Source organism: Lissotriton vulgaris, chromosome 3_1 (assembly GCF_964263255.1).
Source record: "Lissotriton vulgaris chromosome 3_1, aLisVul1.2, whole genome shotgun sequence".
Lineage (NCBI taxonomy): Eukaryota > Metazoa > Chordata > Amphibia > Caudata > Salamandridae > Lissotriton > Lissotriton vulgaris.
In genome coordinates, this window is record NC_141689.1 from 643589085 (window position 1) to 643614806 (window position 25722).

The 25722-nt window shown below is 41.7% G+C and overlaps 1 protein-coding gene across 28 annotated transcripts in view; it reads left to right on the forward strand.

Moving 5' to 3' along the window:
- Positions 1–25722, forward strand: part of CAST (calpastatin) — a 641814-nt gene that overhangs the window by 321838 nt on the left and 294254 nt on the right. For 17 of the 28 annotated variants that reach the window (XR_015309292.1, XR_015309293.1, XM_086960931.1 and 14 more), the window contains 8 exons: positions 1226–1273; positions 3076–3129; positions 6263–6310; positions 9465–9572; positions 9704–9748; positions 13740–13835; positions 16393–16473; positions 16553–16600. Coding sequence is in view for 24 of the 28 variants with exons in the window: in XM_086960931.1 (XP_086817057.1) it covers positions 1226–1273; positions 3076–3129; positions 6263–6310; positions 9465–9572; positions 9704–9748; positions 13740–13835; positions 16393–16473; positions 16553–16600 (528 nt within the window). In the remaining 4 variants the exon portion in view is untranslated. The remainder of the gene's footprint in view (positions 1–1225; positions 1274–3075; positions 3130–6262; positions 6311–9464; positions 9573–9703; positions 9749–13739; positions 13836–16392; positions 16474–16552; positions 16601–25722) is intronic. The other 11 variants (XR_015309294.1, XR_015309295.1, XM_086960933.1 and 8 more) reach the window with 1 other exon arrangement.

Consider the following 25722-nt stretch of genomic DNA (forward strand, 5'->3'; position numbering starts at 1 on the left):
CTATATGGGGCACAACTATGGGGGCATTGCTCCATTAGCAGTCTGATCAAGGTAGAGACTAACTTCATGAGGCAGTTGCTCTCCCCCCTAGTACCCACCTCACCCCACTACACCTGGATCTGGGCATTAGGTCCATTAGCGAAAAGATTGCCCTTAGACCCGTAACTTTCTGGCGGAGGTTATGGGTGACCCCGGAAGTGGCCACTTATCGATCTGTGCTTAAAGAGCTGTTGAGTCTCCCGGGCACCAGCAAAATACCTTGGCTTGTATATATAGAAGATATCTGTAACAAACTGGGTAAATAAGGTCTATGGATCACTCCTGAGGTATTGTGCCCTCTAATCTTGCGGTTGGAATTTGTAGAAATCCTTTAGGAGATGTAAACTTGCAAACATTCAGGAAAGCTCGTCCTGCGGCCGTTTGACCGGAGAATTCTTATTAATTAAAGACGAGTATAGTATGGAATCTTTTATGGAAAAGATACAAGCAATTCTGGCGAGGAAATTGTATGTACAGTTTAGACTTGGGATCCTACCGCTCCGTACATTTTCTAATAAAATGGTCCAAAACTCAATCTGGTGGATGTCCTGCCTGTAGTTCTAAGGAAGAGACCGAGCTACATGTTCGTTTTTTTTTACTTTTTTATTTCTGCCCCGGCTAATTATGACCCGGGCAGCACTGGCTCATTCAACGTTGTAAGAATTTAGTCTTCGTGCATTGTGCAGGGGCACTTTGAGTTCTAAAGTATGACACCCAGGCCCCCATCGTCTTCGCTGTATCTCGCTTCCTAACCTCAATGTGGTGTGCACGGTGGACCTTTTTAAAGTAGCAACCACGGTCCTAGCAACTTATACCGATTCCATTAATTTTATCCTTGTATTTATTCTTTCAATTTAAATTGTTTTATAAATAACCTCTAATGATGAATTACGTTTTTTAAACATGTGATTTACTGTATTATATCATACCACTAGGACAATGCTCTGGAAGATTTGAAAATGCACTTTATCATGGCTAAAAGCTCTTAATTGTATAGTTATTTTTACTGGTATATGAATTAACTGTATGGTTATGTACTATTTATGACTTCCTTGTATATATCCCCTTTTATGAATTTTTATGATTATGTACTTTTATGGTCCATGAGACCGAAATAAAGTTATGGAATGGAAATTATGATCAAAACATTAGGCAGATACGGACTAGTTTCACCACTTGTTTTCAGGTTACAGGAGATAAATCATCTGGTGCTGCAAGGAAGCCAGGTGCAGAGGTAAATATTCACCATCTGTCACTTTACACCTGGCAAAAATATTTTCCTATACGTGGGACACTCCACATCTCTTTTGCCCTGTTTTTATTGCATCTTGTACTCCATACAAGGGACATGTTACATTTCTAAACTTGCAACGAAGAAAATTATATATCGGGTATTCATATATTTTTGTGTGAAGTCTCCAGAAAATCATCAACAAAGTGTAGCAGTCAATAAATAGTCCTTATTCCCAAAGTTTGTGAACACCTTAGTTCTAAACCTGTGTAAAAAATGGATTACAGATGTAAATGGCTGACCCCGATTTAGGGAATCCAGTTCTGTGGAAGTTTACCTATTCCGTTTACTAATGAGTAACATATTGATGAATGACACATTGATTTCTGCTATTCATTTAATGGAAATAGTGAGAACATTGGTGTTTTCAGGCTTGGACCATCAAGAAGATAGTGAAAACCCAGAAAGTTGTGACTGTATGGATAGCCTTCCACCTTCCCAATAGATTTACTCTTAATTTACACACCTTTTTCAAAAAAGGCTAAAGAAAGTGTGAGAAAGCACCCACAATTTCCCATGTTTCAAGGGGGTCTAGTAGAAGTGATTTCTGTGCTGTTTCGAGGAGGCAAAAACCTATCTGTGATAATATGCATCTGTAATACTTACTTGGAATACTTACTCCAGCATATTTTCATCCTGCAAGAAAGTATTGGGCTATAATATAGGACAAAACATACAAATGTTTGAGTTGCATACAAATTCATCTGTAGTCGTTTAGATTTTTGTGAATCTGTAGAAAGCAAAGGAGAAAAACATATGAGTAATGGATTTTCAACTTTTTACATATTCTTTTAGAATCAAGCCCGTTGAGATTTTTATTGTGGCTAGTTAGATTCTAAGTCTGCTTTTATAGATTGTATCTGTGTTTTAACTAGCTAGAATGAATCATTGTTATTTGTAAGATACATATGTTTCTCTCATGATGACGTGTGCTGAGTTACCCTTAACATTTACACATAGTTGTGAAAGTTTTGCTATTCAAAATGAAGGTACATTGGATGAATGGGCAAAAAATTTCAATCAGTCAATTTACATAGTAAGTTGTTGCCTAAAAAGACTAATTTGCAATACTGAACATCAATAATGAAAGACCCCAGAGATCTTGGAAGTTAACGTGTAAGATCTGCTGGTTTGTAGCATTTATTTTAACAGATACTCCCGGTACCAGTCATTTGTTCTTTCAAAAAAAAAAAATTTTATGCGACAGCAATGAAGATTTTACTGTTTCTTTAGCAAGATTCCTTAGTAAATATTATTTTCAGGAAGAACATGTACTGAATGGGCTAAAAACATCATGAGGGAAGTCGTGTGCAAGACAGACCTAGTCCTTCCAGTGATTCTCTTGGCATCAGAGTTGGCGGTAGCTGTTATGTCTCCAGTGCCCATCCGTTTTGATCCTATGCACGTTTGTTAGAAGGCAGTCTAACCTGGAGAGTGAAAGCCCCCGGTGCCTGGTGTGCTGCTATAAACCGCAAAATTGTTTATGTAGTTGTGTCTGAATCATGCGCTTTTCATTGGTGCTCTCTAGAGGCCGGAGACATCGATATTTTGCGTCCATGTTGAAGTGCTGCCACATTCTGTCCTTCCCTAGTATTTGAGTGTACAAGCCACACATATCTTTATTGAATGTTGACTGCAAATAATTTGTTTGTAGAGCATCACCTATATGATGCTAATTATTGTTAACAAAATGATGACGCTGTTCTTAATTTAAAAGTAATATCCTTTTCACTGCTTTTTTTCAGAGTAAAACAGAAAAGCCATCAGTTGCAGCAACCACCAGTAAACCTGCTGCAGACGTGAGTACATGACATTTTATATGGTATTGCTCTTCCTGGTTATTGTGTGGTATTTTGTGGGCAATCTGCACAAGCAGATATAATACAGTAGAAGTGTCCATCGAAATATATCCTCATTGATTTCAAGGAGTCCTCGAAGGAAAATTTGTGATTCCCATAAATTTCACAATTATTCTCCAAAGTTCGGGATGAATTCTGTTAAGAGTAGATTTGTGACTGTAAAAGTGAGTTTAGATTGCACTTCTTATGTGTAGTATGGTGCTGGAGAGTCCAACAAAAATCAATTATAGAAACTCTGCACACCATTCTAATTAAACTGCATGGAATTCTGGAGAAATTTTGTGGTGGGATGGAATGGATATGCCCAGTTTTCTCACTGTTGAATTTTTATAATAATAACTGAAAACTAGACATTGGCGTCTTCACAGAACAGGGGTTGTCATTGCACTCTGGCAATTGGTTCCCGAATGACTGCCACCTGTGAATGATTAATGCTTCGTAACCTGTATAGAAGAAACATGCAAAATATTATTTCTGACATCTTAATATTGCAAAATTCTGAATTCTGCATTTAATAAAATAGCAACTTGTATAACATTTCTCCTGGATTATATAGTTATAGGTGGTTTCTGGCTGTACATGATTATTTTTCAGTATAGTGTCATGTAAAAACGTAAAATGTGTTTTTTAAGCAAAAATCTTTGCTGCGGCGAACATTCTGTGAATTCTGTTTTATGTGCTTGATTCGTGTTATGAAAATGTTAGCAGATACTGATGGTGTTCATACTTTTTAAGTACAACAATTATGCTTGGAGGAAAATCCAGAAAAAAATATTTCTTTAAATCAATCCGTTATTAAAGGTGTTGTGTGGAAGGTCTGCCCAGAAAAATGCAAAATTTGTGATTTTTTAAAAATATCTTTCACTGTTAACCTCTGGCTTGCAGATCTTCTTCCCACACATTTTGAAAAGACTCTTTTATGAATTTGATAATATTCCGGGCAGACTTTTATGAACTAGGTGGAGATCCCCAATTTCCCAAAGGAGGTTCGGATCACACAAACCTTTAAGAATTATCTCATTGATTATTGCTTATTATACCGTAATTGAAATTGTTCAATTGTACACAAAGTATTCTATTCGGTAAGGTACCTTTACTCTAAATTGTTTCAAGATTTGAGCAAATTGCTAGTGTAGCATTTATTCAAAATGAGGAGATTGCTTCTCGGGACTGTGAAAGATTCCCAGAAGACCAGCATGTAAGGGTACTTTTGACACCTGCACAATCCGACAAAATGTGTGGAGTAAAATGTTTGACACCGGAGCAATGCACACTTTTGGATGAACGAAACATTCCATTGACAAAATCTCTTTGGAAAATAGTTAGTGTGCAGAATTCAAAATGATTGAATAAAATGTAAAGATTTTGTGCACTTGGTAGTGTTCCACTTCTAAAAAGAAGATTATGGTGGTAAGATTATATCAGATAAATTTATTAGGAATATTTATGAATAAAGATGAAGAACAGCGGCATTGTGTGCAGTTACAGATATTGCTGGAAGTATTTGAGGGAAGGAGATGTGGGTTTGTGATTAGAGCTGTTGATACTGGGGGAGCCAGGTATGAAACGCAGCTTCGGATGAACCTCTTGTTATTCTGGACAAATCACTTTATCTCCCCATATCTAAAGTGCTCAAGTTTCCGTAGGCCAAGTTTGTGCTGCATAAAGCTGAATAAGTGGCCGCAATGTATACTATATGTTTCATCGGAGACTTGCAGTGCTGATGTCTACATCTGGGCTGTTGCGATGGTTGATCCACGTTGCGATCCGCTCAGGCACCCTTTTGTACCAGTGACAGTGTGGACACAGGCCAATCATGTTCACGTAGCAGCTAATAGTGACAGAATGGAGAAGTGTGGCTCAATGATTAGAGCAGCAGACCCTGATGCAGAGGTCTAGCCCGGGACCAGGGTTCAATTCCCCGCCTCGGTGGGTCTTGGGCTCAAAAATTCCACTGACCTGATAATTTTCGCCTCGGTGCCTATTCCAATCATGGAGTCCCACTCTGCAACTCTGGGCAATAGCTTGCTTAATCTCCACAATGGCACCCACAACGCTAAGGATGCCTGGCCTCCACCTTGGGGGTGCCCAGGAGTGGACGCCTCACAGGGAAAGCCAGGATGGGTTCCACAGCGGTATTCGTACAAGCGCCTTGAGACCCTTGCGGGTGAGTAGTGTGCTATACAAGTATCAATTTACATTTACAATGCAGTATCTAGACACTAGGGGTATACGTACAAGGAAATGGTGGAGCACGGCGTTAGTCCTGGTGCTAAAAATAGCTACTTAGCCCCAACACAGAGACCCTTGTGCCATAGTGCAAGGGTGCTTGCGTTGCAGGGAATGATTGTTTATGCGCAAGAAAGTGCCCCTTCCTGCACATAAACAATCAATAATGGTGATTTGTTACTTCTATGTTGCCTGCATTCAGCAGCACACATAGCAGTAGCAAATCATCATTATTTAATGATTGTTTATCTGAAGAAAGGGACACCTTCCTGCACAAAAACAATATTTAATGGCGGTTTGCTCTTTCTATGTGTGCTGCAGAATGGAGCACACCTAGAAAAAGCAGATGCAAGAAGGTATTTCTCCTCATTGCGCCCTTCTAATGCCTGCTATTGCATGGCATCAGTTTTTTGCTCTGCCTCAGAGTTACACATCCTTGTAAATCTGGGTCAGCATAAAAAAGCTAGGGGGGTTGCAGTGGAATCCCCACAGGAACACCCATTGCACACCCCTTTCACGCAGGTACATGCGTGAAAGGGTACCATATTTACTAAGAGGTGTTAAGCTACAAAACGTGGCCCCTTTGTAAATATGGTGCAGGGCATTGCCCTACCGAAACGTCGGGAAAAGTGACATTCCGTTAGCACAATCCCCTAGCTCTCACTGTTATTAGGTTAAGAGAGATATGTGCTCCTTGTTGGGTTTAATTTGGTTGCTCTTTCCTGATGCAGTGGGGAGTGATTTGCATTTTGAACAGATCTTCAGTGTGCTGCAAACGTTTTTCATTTTTTTTTACCATTTTGTAATTTCAAATCTAAATGTACCCATTATCCATATCTTTCAGATAAAAGGAGCGAAAGCATCTGCTGCATCAAGTAAACCTGCTGCAGAAGTGAGTCATTGCAATCGATCTTAACTATAGGTTCCCATATTATTGTCATTTATACATGTGCATGTATTTAAACCAAAGTCACTTGTTTGATTGTAACTCTTCAACTTGCGCATACATGGATGATGCCATACACATTTTTAAATATATGGATATTAACAGCACCTTAGGTCTGTTCTCCTTGAATGGGCTTCCTTCTGCTGCTGCAGCACATTAAACTTTATGTTGGAGTGTTTATAAATTGTTTTGTGTAGCTACTTCTCACTTCTGGGCTCAAAGGTTTCTGTTGTGGTCGGAATACCCAAATCCGGATAATCAAATTCAGAATTTATGGATTTTTGTGACTGTAGAACTAGCTTACAGTGACATATCATTTACAGGGGGGTCTTAAGCTGCATGTCACAATTTGCTTTCACCCACTGAAATATAGTGAAAGAGGCCAGAGTCTAACATTCTTCAGTGTATTATGATAACCAAAGGCAGGAAAAATTTGTGATAATGAGGGACGGTCATCTTATCTGCTAGATCATCAATAAACCGAATTAGGATATTCTCACTGGGAGCAGCACTGCATTAGAAATAAATTGAAAGGTTTAGTTTCTGAAGAGATAAAAATGAACTGTGATTTTTCGTCTGATATACCCAAAGAACCGTGTAATGTGAAAGGTGATGTTGTGTGACATCTTGGTGAGTACATTGAGAAGACCAGCAACAGTTAAAGGAATAAATACAGCGAGTGTGGAATATTGTGGCGCTAGTATGTTCAGAGTCGGGAAAAGCAGGTCTTCATTACAAATGAGTTACTCCACAGTGACATTTCTGATGACTAAATCTGTGAATCTGAATGATCTAATGGGTCTCGAAATCCAACCATTCAAGTTTAAGGTGAGATTGTGACAATCCTCTGCATATATCGAATCAAGACTGCGATACCTGTAATAGGAGAAACTGAGCATGTCTCAGTACTCTTCTACTGGCCCCGGTTTTTGGATCCTCCACCAATCTGCCAAAAGTTAGGAAGTTGGGGTTACTTTTTGGTTCTATACTTTTGTTAGCTCCACAAATGAGTGCAGTAGTCAAAGAGAGCGATCTCCACATGGTCCTACTCTGTAAAATACTCTTATGAGGCCGCACCGACCATTAGGAGGAACGGAATAAAGACCTCAGTATGTTCCACCCAAACTCTTGCAGTACAGTCAATAATGCTGTGTTCTAAACGCTCATTGCTAGTCTACAAAACCAGCCTGTCAAAATGTGCTTTAATGAACGTAAATGGGGTTTAACACACCCAGTGTAAAATTCAAGGTTGTCTGCCCCATTCACAAACCCTTCTGGCAAAAGGCCCAACATTCCTGCTCAGATTAGCTCCATGTTACACCCTAGCTAGAAATCTCCAATCCTCAACATAACTTGATCATTGACATAACTTGATGCAAGAACACGTTCACAAGGTCAAATCAGGGAGGCAGATACCTAGGACACAAGGCCCAAGACTGGAATGCTCTCAATCTCACTTTGAGAACTGAACCCAAACACCTGCTTGTCAGGAAACGCTTGAAAACTGAACTATGGCGAGTTAATTATTAATGTGCCTTCCAGACCACTAGGGACCCTTATACCAGACCATCAGTTAGAAGTAACCACAATACCTGTTTGAACCGGTTAGCCCTCTATTCTACGCTGTTTATCTGACTGCATAGCATTGTTCCCTTTCTACATAAATGTAAGCTATTTCATTACTCCTTCACTAATACAGTCTTAACAAGACTTTTAAACTTTGCTGGTCCCCTCCACGATTTACAAGGCTCATTTATAGAAAACCAGCTTTCAATGATTGAGCAGTTCTGGAGAAGGGCATGAGATAAGGTTGAGCAAATACAGAATATTAATTTGACGCACATTTTCTAATATTTTGTTGGGTTTCTAAGCTTTATCTTTAAATTTGCATAATCTTTGTTGCAAGATTCTTGATTTACCTGTTGTGCTAGTTTCATATAACATTTTGCTGAACATTTCTAATAACTTATCACCAAATACTTGGTATAATGGAATTTTTTTGAACCTCTGTAGAGGTGATACATCTGTATCCTGTGTTCAGGGTACTATAAGAAAAGAACATTACAAGTAAACTAGACTGAGATAGCTAAAGCTTCATAAACATATCTCTTATCTTTATTTTAGTTTCTCCTTACTTTTTCCTTCCCTGGCCAAATGTTCGTTATATCTGCTTCCTTTCTTTGAACTACCAGAAACATTTTGACTCTTACCCTCGTCATGAAAGTGTTTGTTACAGAGTGCAATTATAGCCCTGTGGAAACTGTGTCCGCAGTTTGTGCTCCTGATAGGTGGCGTGCTCTGCAAACTTGGTCCACCTGTACGACAGTATAGAAGTAGCTCATTGTTATGTTTCAACCTTTGAAATGACCCAAGCGAGACATTGGACTCAAAGTTTGTAAAGCACGACCCTTGTGCTCCTAAGAATGATCCTTTAAGACCTTATTTAGGAGTGTTTAATAGTGCTTTAAGAGAATCCAAACACATAGCTAGAAATATTTTTGTATTATTAATTAAAACAAAGATAACAAAAAGTTGTTGGTAAGCTTGCCTTTGCCAATACTGCAAGAAACGTGCATCTGTGAAGTTCTGTGAACATCAGTTGGAAAAACTTTCCAAGATAGCACCACTCACCTTTTTGACTCCTAGAGGATGAAGGACTCAATTTACCCACAAGCAATTAAGTAAATGGCTTAAAGGTTACACCCAGAGCCCAAGAGTCTTCATTACCTCACTACACGCGCACGCTTACCAAAACCTATTGCTCTTAGGCTTCTAATGTCTGTTTAGTTCTCTGCACTCCAGGTATTCTTGCATGTAAAGAGTCTTTAGTAAGTGTACATGGAAAGATGTTACGTACGTTATGGTGTTTGCAACTCCATGATGTGAGGAGTCCACTAATATTTCCATCATCAAACATTTCAGTTCTTCAAGTTCCTTTTCAAGAGCAGGCATAAGAACACTGTGCAGTGTGTCCATTCGACTGAAGACTACCCCTCATTGTAGTGTAACGGGAGGACCTCTTCTGCTAAATGAACCACAACATGTTTTTATAAAATATTCTAGGCCAGTTGAAGTACCTTTTTGTTTTTACATTTTCCAGATAAAAAGCGAGAAGAAACCAGTATCCTCCGGAGCAGCTGTCGCTGCAGTCGGATCTGCTGGTGCGGTGGGAGCTGCCGCAGCTGTGTCTAGTAAAGCAAGCATCGAGGTAGGCGACGATAACCAGCTGCTAATATGAGAGTGACCACCACCTTTTCTACTCCTGTTTGTTCGTTTAGCACCTACTGAAGGCATTCTAACACCTCTGTCTTTCCATTTATGGTCAACTCCTTCTTTCAGACTAAAGATGCCAAGAAGCCAGTACCTGCTGATGCATCCTCTGAGGTAAGCATTATTATGAACACCGCAATTAATAATCACCACATTATTTATTATTGTAAGGAAATCAAAAAGGCACATGGCCCCCAATGACATGCAAATGAAAGCAGAATCTTTTGGTTAAAATGTTTAGCGTGAAACAATCACATTTTATTTTGTAGGTTAAATGACAAATGGTTTACAGCTGTTCAGGGTGTAGGTCTATTATCACTGAGTCTTCTTTCTACTCATAGACCTTCTTTTCCAAGGTGGTCTGTGTGGAAAGTCCGTGAATAAAGAAGTACATGCTTTACATAATGTTTTGTTTGTGCATAGTACACTGGATAGATCTGCAAACAGGATTGTAAGTGTTATTTTAATTTGACTTGTCAGTTCCCTGGGTTATGTTATGAGGCCTCCTATTGGTATACAAGAGAAGGAGCAGCAAGACCTCAGACGAGTGTTACTTTCTTTAGGGCGAAAGCCCACACTCGACCATTGGGTGGCATGCTTCATCACAGGTCTCCTCCTCATGTTGGGTGACTGTATGTACCATTATCGGCTGTATTTTCTAATAATTAAGGGGGGGGCTCTTTGTGTCCCTTTAAATGTATGTTGCTAGAGGTGTCCTACTCTATGGAAACAGTGGGGGGAAAAGGAGAAAAAAAACTGAAACTTCCTACTGGTGGACTATAAACTGAATTACTGTCTCCAGTGTGTGGATTAAAACAATAGGGGGTTGATTTAACCCTCTAAGGAGTTCTATATGTTCCTGCCCAATAAAGCAAATTCCCACAAACAGTTCAACGGGCTTTAATCAGACCAATCTCTCTCTGGGAGTGTAATCCGCTTCTTGGAGGGAGAGGACATCGACATGTTGGCTCAGTAGCTGAATACGACTGCTTCGGTCATTTTTCGACTTTCATGCATAGATGGAGAATCCCTCATAGTTGGGCAGCCTGGGGATGCTGAATGCCTTTCCCAACCTTGGACTTGTATGGCGTTGTATTTTTTTTATTTACAAAATGTATCTTTGATGTAATCACAAAATGTAGAAGGTCCCACTGGTAACTCACAATTGAATCTGGGAGATATCAGACTGGGTCATAAATCAAACATCTACCATAGACGCACGTAGTGCCAACAATGGGCACAAAATAACAGGACTCTGCACCATGCATAGATACAAAAACTGTATGTAGAACTTTCGAACCGCTCAATCGTCCCGAGTATGAAAAACAGCAGACAATGAGGTCTCGCCCATTGCCAGCAGCAGTCAGCGGAACCGATAAGTTCTGTACACCTAGATCAGTTCAACTTTTTCTCTGGTTAGCTATGAAGTGTGCAATACTGTAATCTACAGGTATGTGTGCCTTCTACTGTTGTATTTAGAGATACAGTGGAAAGTTTAGTCCTTCCTGTAACATGAAAATACATAAAAGAATTGCACCGATGATTGTGGAGTTTCCCTGAGTGGATATCGAATTCCATTGGACGCGGACATTGAGTAGAGAGGAAGGTTTTGTGACTGAGCCTTAACTCCACCTCCAAGGCTTCATTTCAGAGAGAGGAAGGCCTTTGACTAATGTATATTCAGTTTCCTGTCCTTTAATGCATTAAAAACGTTTCCCACAAGCACAGATACATTTTTATGAATGTCATATTGGAAAAGAGCATGACTAAATCATTGCAAGGCCACTGCAGTTTACTGGAAGTCGTTCAGTGGCTTGTTTGGTAGTCTTCTCTACTGTACTGCTGCTCATTGCAACAGCGTTTAGTGCTCATGCACAATTCTCATCCAGTGGACACCCTTTGTGCAGGTGGGCTCATGAGATGGTATAAAAATTGCACAATTATTTTGAGGGTGTATTCACATATTGCTTGGTGAATGCCTCATGCACTACATTAGCTCCTTTATTCTTGAGAATTTACCCACCCTCAAGCTTTGCTAGATAGTCTCCTGTGCAGACTGTAGAGGTAATGGAACTTGACTCGGGCTGATCCAGAGTTGTGAGCTGTATCCAAGCAGCTGGGAGGGACGGTTAAAGCAACCATTATTTTCAGGCTGGATCTCCAGTTTATGTCTGCATGCTCAAGATCAAGGTGAAGGGTGTAATTCATGATACTGCACTCTATTGCCAGCCCCATGATAACTGACTTTCAGATAGGTGAACAGAATATCTTTGTGCATCAGTCATGAGAGAGGAGGGGCTTATGTGGTACTTAAAATTCCCAGGGAAGAGGCAGCATCTGCGGTAGAGAATAATGCACAGTGGACCAATCGAATATTTGGTCACAGGAATGATTGGATTTTATCAGCATGAATGTGTGAGCCAGAGACGTGTGGCTAGGATTCACCTTAATATAGACACTGCTAATGTGTGTTCAGGCAGTGGGAAGTATGCAATGCATGGAAGTTCAAAGAGGGAACTGAGGCACTTCTTTTGATTTGGGGTTAGTTTGTCATTGTGATGAAGCTCTTACTTGGGCATAATGGCAGTTATAAAGTGCCTAACATGCAGAACGTATGGAACTTTTCAATACAGAATATCACGCTAAAAATACAGTAAGTTATCTGGCATGCATACCAGTGAGGGCATACGAGCTATAAGGTGAGGTTTGCAACAGCGCACTTTGACCTCAATTCCATGGGTGTCTGACAATACCAGTTCACTTGCATTGTTACATGTGCACAGCGTTGCAGATCTCTTCATTTTTTTCTCTTTCACACAATGATGTAATGTTATACTTGATCATTTTTGCCCCTTCTGCCCTGTACATTGCAAATAGTTTAAACTAAGAGCATTGTGTCTTAAATTGTGTAATATCCAAATGCAAGCTTTCTGGAAAGGTATTTCTTTCAAAATTCTTTTGAATCTCGCCTGGTACCCACCCGCCCTCTACCCCCTCTTGTTGTACAGTGAAGGTCAATATACAGGAAGAGTCCTGCATCATCTTGTACATCTTTCAGATTTCATGTTTAATTGGAAGCTGCCAGCCAGTTATCCCATGTCCAAGAATACTGGTACTACCGCACAACTTTCAGCCCCATTCCTTTTTTTTTATATGGTCACTCCTTGGGTCTTCCCCCGGAATGATCTGTTTTGGCTATCATTAAGCTATCTATTTTTGAGTCTCTTGCTTACATTATCAAATAATTTGAAAATATGTTTGACTATGGACTCTTAACTGCCAATGATTGTGGTGTTCAACAGGTTTTGTGTTCAGTCGTATTTGTGCCCGTGATGAGTGTTAAACGCAAAGGAATAAATATACTGTTATTATTAGAAAAAAAATTGAGAATAGGCTGCGAGTTTTATTCTGAAACATATTTTAGAATGAATGCAACATTAGGTTCCTCTACAAAAAAATTACACTTTTTTTGTTGTCTATGTGATATTGAACGGATTCAGCACCTCAAACAATTGCTTCATACAGAATGGCAGTGAGTCTGTGGGTTTCACTTGAGACCAGATTACAGAAATCAGGATGTGACTGCGAGAGGAGCATGAGGTGGAGGGCAGTGGGAGCTTTGTTTGTGGACAGTACTTGCTAACACATTTTTTTTGTTTTACGTATGTACACGACATGCATATATTATGCACATTTTCACATTTAGGGACAGGGATATTGTAATTTAGACAGAATCACCGATCCCATATTGGAAGGCATGTATTTGGTTTCCAAAATCCGCAACCTGAACACTTGACCAAATCTCTTCTCTGCTGTTTTGAAACTAACAAGAAAGGACACTATATTTGATAAATATGCTTTTTAGGCTGCAGTAAAATCTTTCAGCTTTTCTCCAGTGTGCAATAATATTGCAGTTGTGTGGGTTGAGGTCATGTGATGTCATACGTTTAACTTTTACCTGAAAACTGTATTTAATAAATGGCTCTTTTTGAGCTATGTAATTCTTTGGCTGTAATTAGACCATGGGTTGTAACTTTTTTACTGCACTTGTCTCTAATACCTATGGCTCATTGTTACTTTCTCACTTTGCACATTTCCTTATCAGGCTGGAATGGATAGTGCGTTAGATGAACTGATGGGCACACTGGATGGGCCAGAAGTTGTTCCAGAATCTCCAAAATACACTGGTCCTGTGATTACGGTAAGTCAACACCCAATTATTTATTTATTAGTAGAGAAACATAATGCGTGAGAATATTTAACACCATGCGCGCTACGTGTTTTCCCGCTGTGCGCTGAGTTTTTTAAAAACCCGCGGTCCATGACGAGCTCAGCTCGTCATGAGCGTTAGACAGCATAACTCATGACGAGCTAAGCTCGTCATGAGCGTCGAAGGGGTTAAAAAATTGACTCAAATTAAACAGAAATATTAACCTTACACTACCCAATTGGTAGGGATGTTCACGTACCCCATATTGCAGTACATCATATAGTAGAAACTCATCCGTCTTTGCTGGTAATAGCACATTCAAATTAACCTAACCCATTCTGAGTCTAGCCCTGTGGATGTGTAGCATGTCAAGAATGTGTTTTTACTGCATGTATTTCAACATCTGGGTAAATCACTATAATTGATGGTAGCAGTATAATAGACACACATCGGTCCTCATTACGAAGAACATTTTGATTCAGATGATAGCAGGAAAAAGCAGTTACCAGCTCCACCAGAATTATGGTATATTCAGGTAAAATGTGGATCTTTTTACTTGCACTTGGAGATTTCAGTTGCTAAAACCTTCTAGTGAAAGTCCTAGGAGAAAATGGAATGACTGGGAGAATGGGACCGGGAATTGCTGATCCCCTCAGAAAATTGTAATTTATAATGGGATTCTCAGAGTTCAACCCAGAATATCTACTAATTCTGCACCGCTGGGTTGATTTCAGGCTCAACAAGAAAACAGGGTGGACTGAAGGCAGTGATAGTTCTTGAGAGTTTTAGAATCCTGTACAGTATATGAATTTCTACACTGAGTAAGATATGAGATGCCAATGGGCTGGTGCGCTCCGTGCACCTACAAGCTGAATATAAAATGAATAAATGCAAGACTTAAAGGTACCTTCAACTCAAACATACACTGTGTATGTAGGAGTGGAAATGTGGGTGTGGCTTTGGGATAATAGAGAATGATAAGCGAGAGGAGCCCCTCATATATCCCAGAGAGGTATCAAAAAAAGGCAATTTTAAGCTGATGCAACTTAACCGCTTAACTGCTATGGAACGTCCAGCTCCAGTGCTGGATGTTCCATTGCGCAGGTGCAGTTCGAACGTTCAACGGCCGACGGCAGCACTACGGAGGTAGTGGTGCCGTCGGCCGGTGAACGTGTGCAGCACTTCAGGGGTTAAAATCTTCCGTAGAATGTAAATGTAAGAGTACAGCTCTATACATTTGGGACTGCATGGAATGAAAGTTTCATGCAGAGATGTAGGTGGAGGATATTTGTCTGTAAATATTATGAGACTGCCCTGAAGTAGTACCCTATGGAAAAATATAGACAATAAACTGAAAACGATAGTGGAGCTGCCAATCAACATCAAGGCACCAATGGCAATACTTGAGATCTGACGGTCAAAGGACCGTACTTAATGCTGGATACTGCTCGTGATTCAGAATTTTGCCATTGCCAAATGGTTCATAGCCCAAAAAATGCAGAGGCTTTGGAACTACTGACAGTTTTGGAGTGAGCATGGAATGTGAGCTTTGTGTATGGCCGCTGGAAAAGACTATATATGCACATCGGGCTGCCCCCAAACATTCGAGTAAATCATGGGAAACTGGGCTGAGCACAGCAGTGATAAATTGGAGACATACTAATTAACAGACAAGATTGGAGAGCAATTCCACTATGGACGCTAACCGTATTGAAAGCCCAAAGAGACAGCCATTTTACCCAATGATTGGACAACCTGAGGCACTCCACCTCTATCCTGCTAAATGGGCATGCGGGAGCTTGGGGATAAATGTCCTGCAAATATAACGTTTGTTTATACCAATATATATATCTATAGTTATGGCATCTTGCTTAAGATTTGGGAATTCCCAGCACAGTTTAAAAAAAATACTTGATGTATTATTAGCTCCTTAGGTGTGATATTAACAACCTCTCAAACTGCCCACTGTTGATTAGGCTCATAATGGGCTATTAAAACTCTAAATTCAACGTGCAAGTCAGCCTTAGAACTTGTGTATTCAGCATTCTTAGTTAATGTGATGAGTTGTTACAAAAATGATCTGCTGCTTACATGTTTGGCCTACACATACCAAATCCATTTGTACACAGCCTGTACACCTTTAATGTAAGGTAGTTAGCATCCAAGTGGGAACCATCCAATAACTTCTATATACATATTTGTATATCACTTCAAGAGGCAGTCCCCCAGGTTGATGCTTTTTTTTTACTCTAGAAGAAACTTGCCTTTCTGTTCTGGTCACCCAACTGTGGTGCCCATTTTGCTATCAAATGTTTGATTGTAGTAATGTCACCCCTTCGCCTTCTGTAGCACGTCTAGAGTTTCACAACATCGGATGTTGAAGGGAGAGCATTAAGAAGTAAATAGTTAACTTTCGTTAAGTGCACTGTGTAGCAATGTTCTTGAATCATCACTATATTGCAGGCATCTGCCCATTTGAGCACTGGTTGATTCACAAGTGATAAAGTATGTGGTTGCCATAATTAACACCTTTCTTGTTACCCTGCAGGAACAAGCAACATCAACGAAGATAAAGAAACTAGGTGAAGATGATAGTACCATTCCCCCGGAATACAGACATTTGCTGGATGTGAGTGATAAGTCAGAAAGTACTTGTAAACATGCTGTCTCCTATTATATTGTAATACTGTCAATGTTTCATGTTTTAGGGCAAAGATAGCAGTGGGACTCCAATAAAACCAGAAGAAACTCCCATGGTAGGTCTAGATGCAACATTATATATTTTTGTTTTTCAGTGGTAAAATAGTAAACATATTTCCATTAAGATGGCTCTTTAAGTTAAGGGCTTGCTATTAACATCTGGTGTGACTGGTTTAGAGAGCAGTACTTCAGATCACAGCATAGCTAAATTCACCATTTCATCCTTCATAAATTGTAAAATTGACTACCATTCACTATGGCAATAGTAAGATCTGTTATTTACAGCAAATAGAAAATGTAAAACTATGCTTTTAAATGCCATATAAGACACATTTCTGCTGTAATCTTGTTTACTACTTAATTTCCTGAAAGAAACACACAAATTGTTCTCTAACTGTGCTAAATCTCTTTTGGTGTCCAAGTGGTGCTCTAACCAACTACTCTATGCTACTAGTTTTCTAGACACATAAACATACTATAAATGAGGAAACACTACAGGATGTTGGCACAGCATATATGCAAAAAAATAGATTTTTATTCAGATATAGGTAGTAACCGCACATCTGCAAAAATATGATTCGTTGCTTCGGGACATTTTCCTATGGGCTGCTTTAATTCAGCCGAGGGGAATTTCTACACCAAACTGTTGAGCCTTTTTGTTTATATGCACCCTTTTTTAGATGAACAAATTTGTTCAACTTTATCTGCAGTAGTTACCAGGAGAAGTTAAGAGTGTGCTCAAACAAGACTCAAAATCAAAATGTTATAGCTATGACCATGAAAAATATTAGTTTTAATTATTGATACTCAAGATGGATGCATTGCAGATTCTGCACACTTTCATTGGTAAATAGTTCCTACAGGCCTTCTTGTTGTCCCGCTTGCAATGATAATCTGATGGTCGAACTAAAATCTTAATCCTAGAGGTTTGATATGGGACTCCCCTGCAAAATGTGGTGACGGGCCCAATCGGCTCTCAGATCGCACAGATATTAATTGGTCTTGAGCTCAGTGGGGTCCCACTGAAGGGTTTCAGAACCACCTATGCTGCCGGTAGCCTGTTCAGGAAAGCAGTGTGACTCTCCAGAGCATTTACCTACTTCTTAGTCCATGCCATGGTGCACATTCTGCAAGGCATGCAATGGCATGGCTTTAAGAGGTGAGCGGGCCCCCTCCGAAACAAGGAACCCTGCCAACCCACATTGCGGCGGCCTTCATTATGCCTCTGAGCATCAGTAATGGCTTCGAGCTGTAAAATACACACCGGACAGGGCTTATCAGATTTGACCATTTTCATTAACTACAAGGTATGGTCTAACAAGAGTAGTTTAAACTCCTTGTTCAAAAATGCAAAAGCTAATTTTAGAACGTTTTGAAAGTTTGTTTATAAGACCTCACCTTTATCTTGGCTCCTCTACATAGCCTGTAGTTCATCCTAGCTACCCTTCAAAACTCAGACTTTTAAACCAGTCCAAGTCCAATTATGGTTTCTAATCAAACATATCAATTTATAGAAAAAGTTGTGGATATTAATCTATGTCAAATATTCTCATGCACAACACTGGCAAGGTACTTGATAGGTTTTGATATAAATTAATGGCGCACACAGGTTTCATCTCTGGGTCCAGAGGGACAGGAATACATTTGCATAATTACTTCCCCTCCTTCATAGTAGGCCAGACCTGGTTAGATGCACAGGGTTGATTTGAAGCCGTGGCAGGCACATGGGAGGAGTATGTTTTAATATCCTACCAGCCTAAGTTCCCCCAGCGCTACACAGACCAGCTCTCCCAGATATGGGCAAGATAATGTTAGACCTACCCGATGGATATCTATTGATAGGTGGGGACCTAAACATGACGATATGTGATCAGAAAGATCGCCATCCGCCTAGAGGCACCCCACGCACCAAATCTGACTTATCTACGAGGCCCAGGGCCCCCATGAAGTTGGCTGTGTGGCGGGAGCTTAATTCTCACTCACTATAATACACATTTTACTCTGGAGTCCATAATAGCCTGTCCCGCATTGATAACATAATGGCGATGCCTGACAAAATGCACAACTTTGTAGAGGTACAACATTTGGCACAGGGCATTTCCAATCATTCTGGGTGTGCTACACCCTGGGGAAGTCACCAATGTGTAAGAAAATTTATTCGAACCCTTGGTATCTGAAGGGCCCATGTATTAGAACAGGTCTATTATTTAAGCAAAATGCGAGGTCAGTCGCCTCCCCTCAGACTCTTTGGGAAGCTTTCAAGACTGTATTCGAGGGACAAGCACTCTAGCTCAAAGTGGATCATAAGAAAGAAAAAAAAGGAAGAAGTTGGGGAGAGATATACCGGATATAGAGTAAACTTTAGTGCGCACTCATGACGAGACAGCTATACACAGTTTAGACAAATAAGCGCCAGACATATAAAACCAGAGGCAGCCAGTACTAAACAGTTAGCGGCACAACACAAAATATACGAGGTTGGACATAGGGCAGGAAAATTCCTAGCCTGGCTCAACAGGCAGGAACGGGCAGGCCGCTGGATAACCACTTTAAAAGCAGATACAGTAGAAATATGGAAGGACCCAAAGGCGATAGGGGAGGTCTTCGCCTCCCACTTTGCGAAATTGTATTCTCCCGCTACCTCAGCCACAGCCGACAAGTGCAGGGGTTTAACGGCAGACCTTCCTGTTCTGATCCTCTCTCCAGAAGATCCTCTGGCACTGGAGGCTGACCCAACAGAAGATGAAATAATCTCAGCAATCCGTAGTATATATCCAGGAAGGTGATGGGACCGAACGGCCTCCCAATAGAATTTTTTTAATTCACTGTTAAAAATAGCACCACACCTACATCAGATGTACCTAGAAAGCAAACAATGAGGTATGTTGCCTGTGAATCACAGGTTGGCATCCATAGCAGTAATACACAAGAAGTGTAAGCCAGAGGAAGACTGTAGCTCCTACCACTCCATCTCTCTGCTCAATGTGGAGGTCAATATCCTGGCTAAATTACTAGTGACTCGTTTGCTGTCACTGTCCTGGAGCGCATGGAATAGGTCAGAACTTCTTGGCATGGACCCAACTGCTATATTCAGAGCCTTTGGCGCAGGTGGTGGTGGTGGTAAATGGACATACCTCACGGGTGTTTCCTCTTCATCGAGGGACATGTCAAGGCTGCCCCATTTAACCAATAATATTTGCTCTGATCCTAGAGCCCTTGGCAACCTGGATAAGGGGGATCCTTTGGTCCGAGGCCTACGATGGGCGGAAGGGTGAGAAGACAAAATCTCCCCCTACGCAGACGATGTACTCTTATGTTGCATCACCACGGTCCTCTATCAAAAGGATACTCACTAACTTTGGAAAATAGAGAGATTATAGCATAACTGGTCAAAGTCTACAATGTATCTCCTACATGGTCCTGCCCCAGCCCTGCCATCGAATTGTGGGGCGACAATAGTGACTGAGGGTTTTCGGCATTTAGGGATATTTGTTACAGCTGACCACAAACGTTTTTATACACACAATCTATTGGGCCCACTGACTTGCTTACAAAGTAATATGCGCCACTGGAGAAAACTGCAGCTGCCCTTGCTTGACCGTGTACCCCTTTTTAAAGTGATGGCGTTGCCACGCTTTCTCTATGCCCTGCAAAATACACCATACTTCATCCCCGACTCCTATTTTAACACAATATAGGGTGAAGTTAGGACCTTATTCTGGGATGGGCGACCCAGCGCATTGTGACACACAAACTTGTTAGGGGATGGTACGAATGTGGGATTGCATTACCCAACATTCAAGCATATTATTGGGCAGTCCATCTGTCTGTTACAAACCAATGGACTTACCATCCACATGACGAGCCATGATGGGGGCTATAGAAGGGTGCTAAACAGAAACCCTAGGCATCAACACCTCACGGGCCCAACAGCCCAGACAATCGCCCTGTTGCATTGAGTGACTAAGAAACTGGGATGGCACATCAAAGTGACGCAAGCTATGCCCCTATGGCAGGCTGAGAGGTTGGGTAGACTCGGCTCCTGCCTGGGCTTTGATAAATGGGACACCATTGATAACGTGAGGGTGGGTGACCTGAGGTCAGGGGGAGTAATAGTACTATTCTATGATTTGCATAAAGAAAACAGAATGTCACACGCAGAAACATTAATATATCTACAAATACGACACGCCCTGATGGCAGTCATCCCTTCTGACGAAGACCTGTTCGAGACCTCCCCATTAGAAGATAGACTCCTAACGGACTACATGGACCGAAGGCCCTTTCTCCATGACATACCAAAAAATAATCGGTGACATACCTGACCCCTTTCGCGCCTTTGTGAATTTTGGTAGGAAGACTTAGGGAACCTAGAGGATAAGGATTGCCAGGAAGCGATTCCCTCTCCACTGGAAGTACCATAACATCCCGACTGAAGCTAATACAGCTTAAACCTAGTTAACCCTTTCGATGCTGATGACGAGCTCAGCTCGTCATCACCCACGGGTGTCGTGTGCTGATGACGAGCTGAGCTCGTCATGAATAAATGGCATCAAGAGTTTCCCAGCACAGGGGGGGGAAAACGCACAGCAGCCATGTGGTTAAAATGGGAAGAGGGACGATTCTATGTGTAGAAGGCTTGGCATGCAGGTGGGCACGTTCTACCATATACTATGGGAACGTGTGGACTTCAAAATCTATTGGGTGGGTGTGGTAGGTAATTTTGGCCGCTGCATAAACTATGCCTTTGTGAACTTTGGCAGGAAGATTTAGGGCACCCAGAAGATGAAGATTGGCAGGAAGCGCTTTCCTTTCCACAGGAAATAGCCATCACATCACAACTGAGGGCTGATACAGCTTAAAATATGGCATATTTTAAGCTGTATCAGACCTAGAGTTCAGTTCTTGAGTGTGTGAGACCATTGGTCTCACACACTCCAAAACTGAACTCTAGGTCAATTGTTTTGTATCAAAATATATAGTTGCTTTATTTTAGAACCAACAAGGTATCAAAATATACTTTCTCAGAATAGATTACTTTAGTTAAATACTTTTCAAAAAGGCAATAGACTTTTTGAATGCAATAGTTACAGTTTGTTGCAATACGCAACACAATTTCAAACACAATGCAACATTGAGCTCAATGGGAATTTTTAGTTAAATGCAATTAGTTACTTTGCAGATTACTTTTCTAACCACAGGAACGGATCCTAGATTCAGTCCCGGGACATGTACTGTAAACAGTTAAGTAAAAGTGTTTTGGTTACAGTAGTGATTTTTAAGGAATATTATTGTATTTTAAAAGTTGACACTTAGAAACTTTTCTAGCTGAAATTACCAATATTTTCCTACGGAAGGAAATTCAATTTGCAGGTAAAGTATGTTCATGTTACTTTTGTAATCAAGTACTGGACTCCCAGGTTCAGCACTGGGGCATCTATCTAAAACAGGTAAGTAATTACGTTTTGGCAGTTGGTACGATTTTTAAAGAATATTTGTAGTTTGCAAAAATCGACACTTAGAAGAAATTTCACAGAAAAACAGTTAATTGTTTCCTAAAGAAGAAAATGCAGGTTACTGGTAAGTACGGTTAAAATTACTTTTGTAATCCAGTACTGTACTCCTAGGTTCAGCACTGGGGCATCTATCTAAAACAGGTAAGTAATTAAGTTTTGGTAGTTGGTACGATTTTTAAAGAATATTTGTGGTTTGCAAAAATCGACAGAAGAAATTTCACAGAAAAACAGTCAATGGTTTCCTATGGTAGAAAATTCAGGTTACTGGTAAGTACGGTACAAATTACTTTTCAGGGTTGGCGCTGGGCTAAAAGATGCAGCACAGGTCTCTCCTAATAACAGGTGAGTAAATCAGAATTCGTTGTTCAGCTGATTTTAGATGAATATTTGGGAGTTCCAAAATTCCACACTTTTTTGGAGAGAAAAAAGTCAACGTTATCCTTTGGAAGAAAAGTCAGTTATCGGCTTTTAGGTAAGTACTTGACTGGCAGAGTTAAGGTTCTGGGCATATATTCAGGGGTCCCCCAGGGTCAGGTAGGTACAGTTGGTACACCCTCAGTAGCACAGGGGCAGCCGGGTGCAGAGGTAGATAGGCCCAATGAGAGGCAGGGGGCTTTCGGATGGTGGCTGCTGGCAAGCAGGCCATGTGCTTGTGGGAGCTGGGCTCCTGGTCACTTGATCAGGGCAAATAGGGAAGTAGGTTAGGACCAAGGTTGCACTGCCAGGGGCACTCGGGCGGCTGGTTGCAGGGTGTTTTTGAGCCGTCGGGCGTTCAGTGTTATTCAGTGGAGATCTTGGAAAGTGGAAAAAGGCTGCAGGCTCGGGGACGGAGATTCTTCAGGAGCGAACAACACTTCAAGAGATAAGTTTGGGTCTTGGAGGATAGGTAGGCACCCAGGAGTTTGGCACTGGGGGCCGTGGGGTGCTGGGTGCAGGGGTGTTTTTTGATGTCTGGAAATCTTACCCTCAGCTGGTCGCAGTTGGAGGGGTCCCTGGTTGTGAGGCTGCAAGCGTCGTCTGGTTCATTGAGGAGGGTCTTTGGGCACTGGACTTCGGGTACCAGTTGCCGAGGGGACGTCCTCGTGTTCTTTGTTCACTCAGGCACAGGCCGGGCTCGGCGGGTGCAGAGTGTGCCGGTATTGCTGTTGGAGCAGAACCACTGCTCATGGAGTCCCAGTCTTGCAGAGGGTCAAGGCAGGAAGGTCCTCCGGGGGTTTCAAGGTTGCTGCTCGCAGGATCACCGGGATTTAGCAGGTTCAAGGATCGCTAGAGCTGTAGGGCTCGTGCCAAGTCAATTGGTGTCCTCCTTTTGTTAGCAGCTGCACAGCAGGTCTTCTTCTTCTTGATCTTCTTTCTGTTTTCGAATCGGGATCTGAGGAAGGAAGGTTCAGGGTGCCCCTAAATACTAAATTTAGGGGTGTTATAGGTAGGGTGAGGGCAGGGACCAATGATCCCTGTCCTGGGGTGAGTACACCCCCTGTCCTGCTCCTCTCCTGTGGGTGTGGGGCAGGAGCCTATCTGTGAGTGGGTAGGGCTCCCCATCCTCAAGATGACGGTAGCCCGGGGTCATGCTTCACCTCGCCTCTCCCACCTGAGGAGTGGGGTTGGCACAGGCTGGCACACCCCCTTTCCTAACGTAGGGTTTCCCGCCAGTCTTACCGCCAGAGTGGGGGTCAGAACTGGTGGGGACCAGTTGCTGAGTACAGCAAGTGGCCTAAAGAAGCTCACAGAGGCGGCATGCCTTTGAAGCCTGCCCACCCTGGTGAGGAGACCTAGCACCTCGCCCAGGATGTGCATTGTTGCAGGCCCAGGATAGCGGGGGGCTCTCCACCCAGGGGTCCAGCAACATGTCTGCTGTGTGTCAGCTTAGGCAACCTCTCAAACAAGACGTGGATTGTAGGTTAGGTTTCAGGGGGCATTTCTAAGATGCCCTCTGTAGTGCATTTTACATTAAATCCCACGGGTTTAATGTGCTGAAGTTTGATATCAAACTTGTCAGTCTTCAGTGTAGCCATTATGGTGCTGTGGCGTTCGTAATGACCAACTCCCAGCGCCATATACTCTTAATGGCATCACTGCACTTAGTGCTCAGGAATGGCCCTGGGTACAGTAGAGGCACAGGGCTCATGCACCTGTGCCCACGCCACTGGCATAGGGCACCCAGCTAGAGGTGTGACTGGTGTATGCCAGGGCAGTGGGTTTGTGGGCATGGCACACAGGGATGTGTGCCATGTTGACTCTTTGTTTAGTTCTGCACCAGGACACTCTGCCTGCAAAGGCAGTGCGTGTGTGTGTCAGGGTGCAGGGCCCCTTTGGGTGGCACAATAAGTGCTGCAGCCCTTAGGGGTCTTCTCTGGTCACAGTGCCCTGGGTACCTTGGGTACCATTTACCAGGGCCTGACATGTGGCCAGAGATGCCAATTGGGTTTTAGTTTCACCACAGTTTTTAGGGAAGGAACACAAACCCTGGGCACCTGATTGGCAGGAGCCCAGGGCACACTCAGTCAAAAAACATCAGCAGTTCAGCAAAAAGTGGGGGCATACCATGCAAGAAAGATGGCACTTTCTCACACACATCTTCTATGTGTCCTGTCCCCTCTCTCTGGAGCAGTTTCATTCTTATAGCAATGTGATGCACAGCTTGTGCCCTGCATATACCGACATGTATTCATTGTCTAACCCTGCCATGTGTTTCTGAAAAATGCCATGGACCAAGTTAACCCACTTCAATGTGCTGTTGATGATGTGGCTTTTTCTGGGTGAAACTGACATTCACATTTAGTTTTGCATAAGTTATGTCAGTGTATCATGTAGTAATATGCAATACAAATTAGGATTGTCTAGCTCACCTTAAAAGGCATGTCAATATTGATGTGTACCTGTAGCATACTCTTCATCTCTGGCTTGTTTTTATTAGTTATGTTGCTGTCCACTTCAGCTGTCAACTATAAAGGGTATACAGGAGTTGAAGTTGAGTTGAGCCTTCGTAGAATATTGCATACAAAAACAGTATCAACTTGGTTAATTATCTGAAGGGTGCTATTCATGCATTTTATTTATGCTAACCTTGTACTGCAGAGCCAACACCAACATGTTTTCCTACTACTCTAGCTAATGCTTTGCAGTGCTTAATTTTTATTTTATGACATAACTGATTAGGGGTTTAAACCATTTGAATCAATTGTTCACTTTTAAGGTTGATTTTGCAGAACATGTAACCATAATTTCTATATAGGATGAAAGAATATACTATAATGACTAAGTACACTGTACCAGGGCCGGCCTGATCACTGGTGGCGACCTGTGCGACAATGTCTTTTGGCGCCCCCCAATGACCACCTCTGCACGTATTCCCTCACTAGCACTCTTCAACAGTGCCCCCGCGAGTCTCCGTAACCTCTGACTCTCAGACTCATTTCATTTTATTGGGCCACTCATACCAGTGTATGGTGGCAGAGCACGTTACATCGAGACAATCATAAGTGTGTAAATCAGTGTATAGGAAATGTTACATCAGACAGTAGTACAAGGTGTAGTGTAGGAGTGACATGTCATCGATACTGGTAGGCAATATAGTTTAAGAGTCCTTATTCTGATAAAGCACAAATTCTGAATGTAAAACATATCATTGTTAGGGGTTCTCTTTAATAATAAGAATTGTT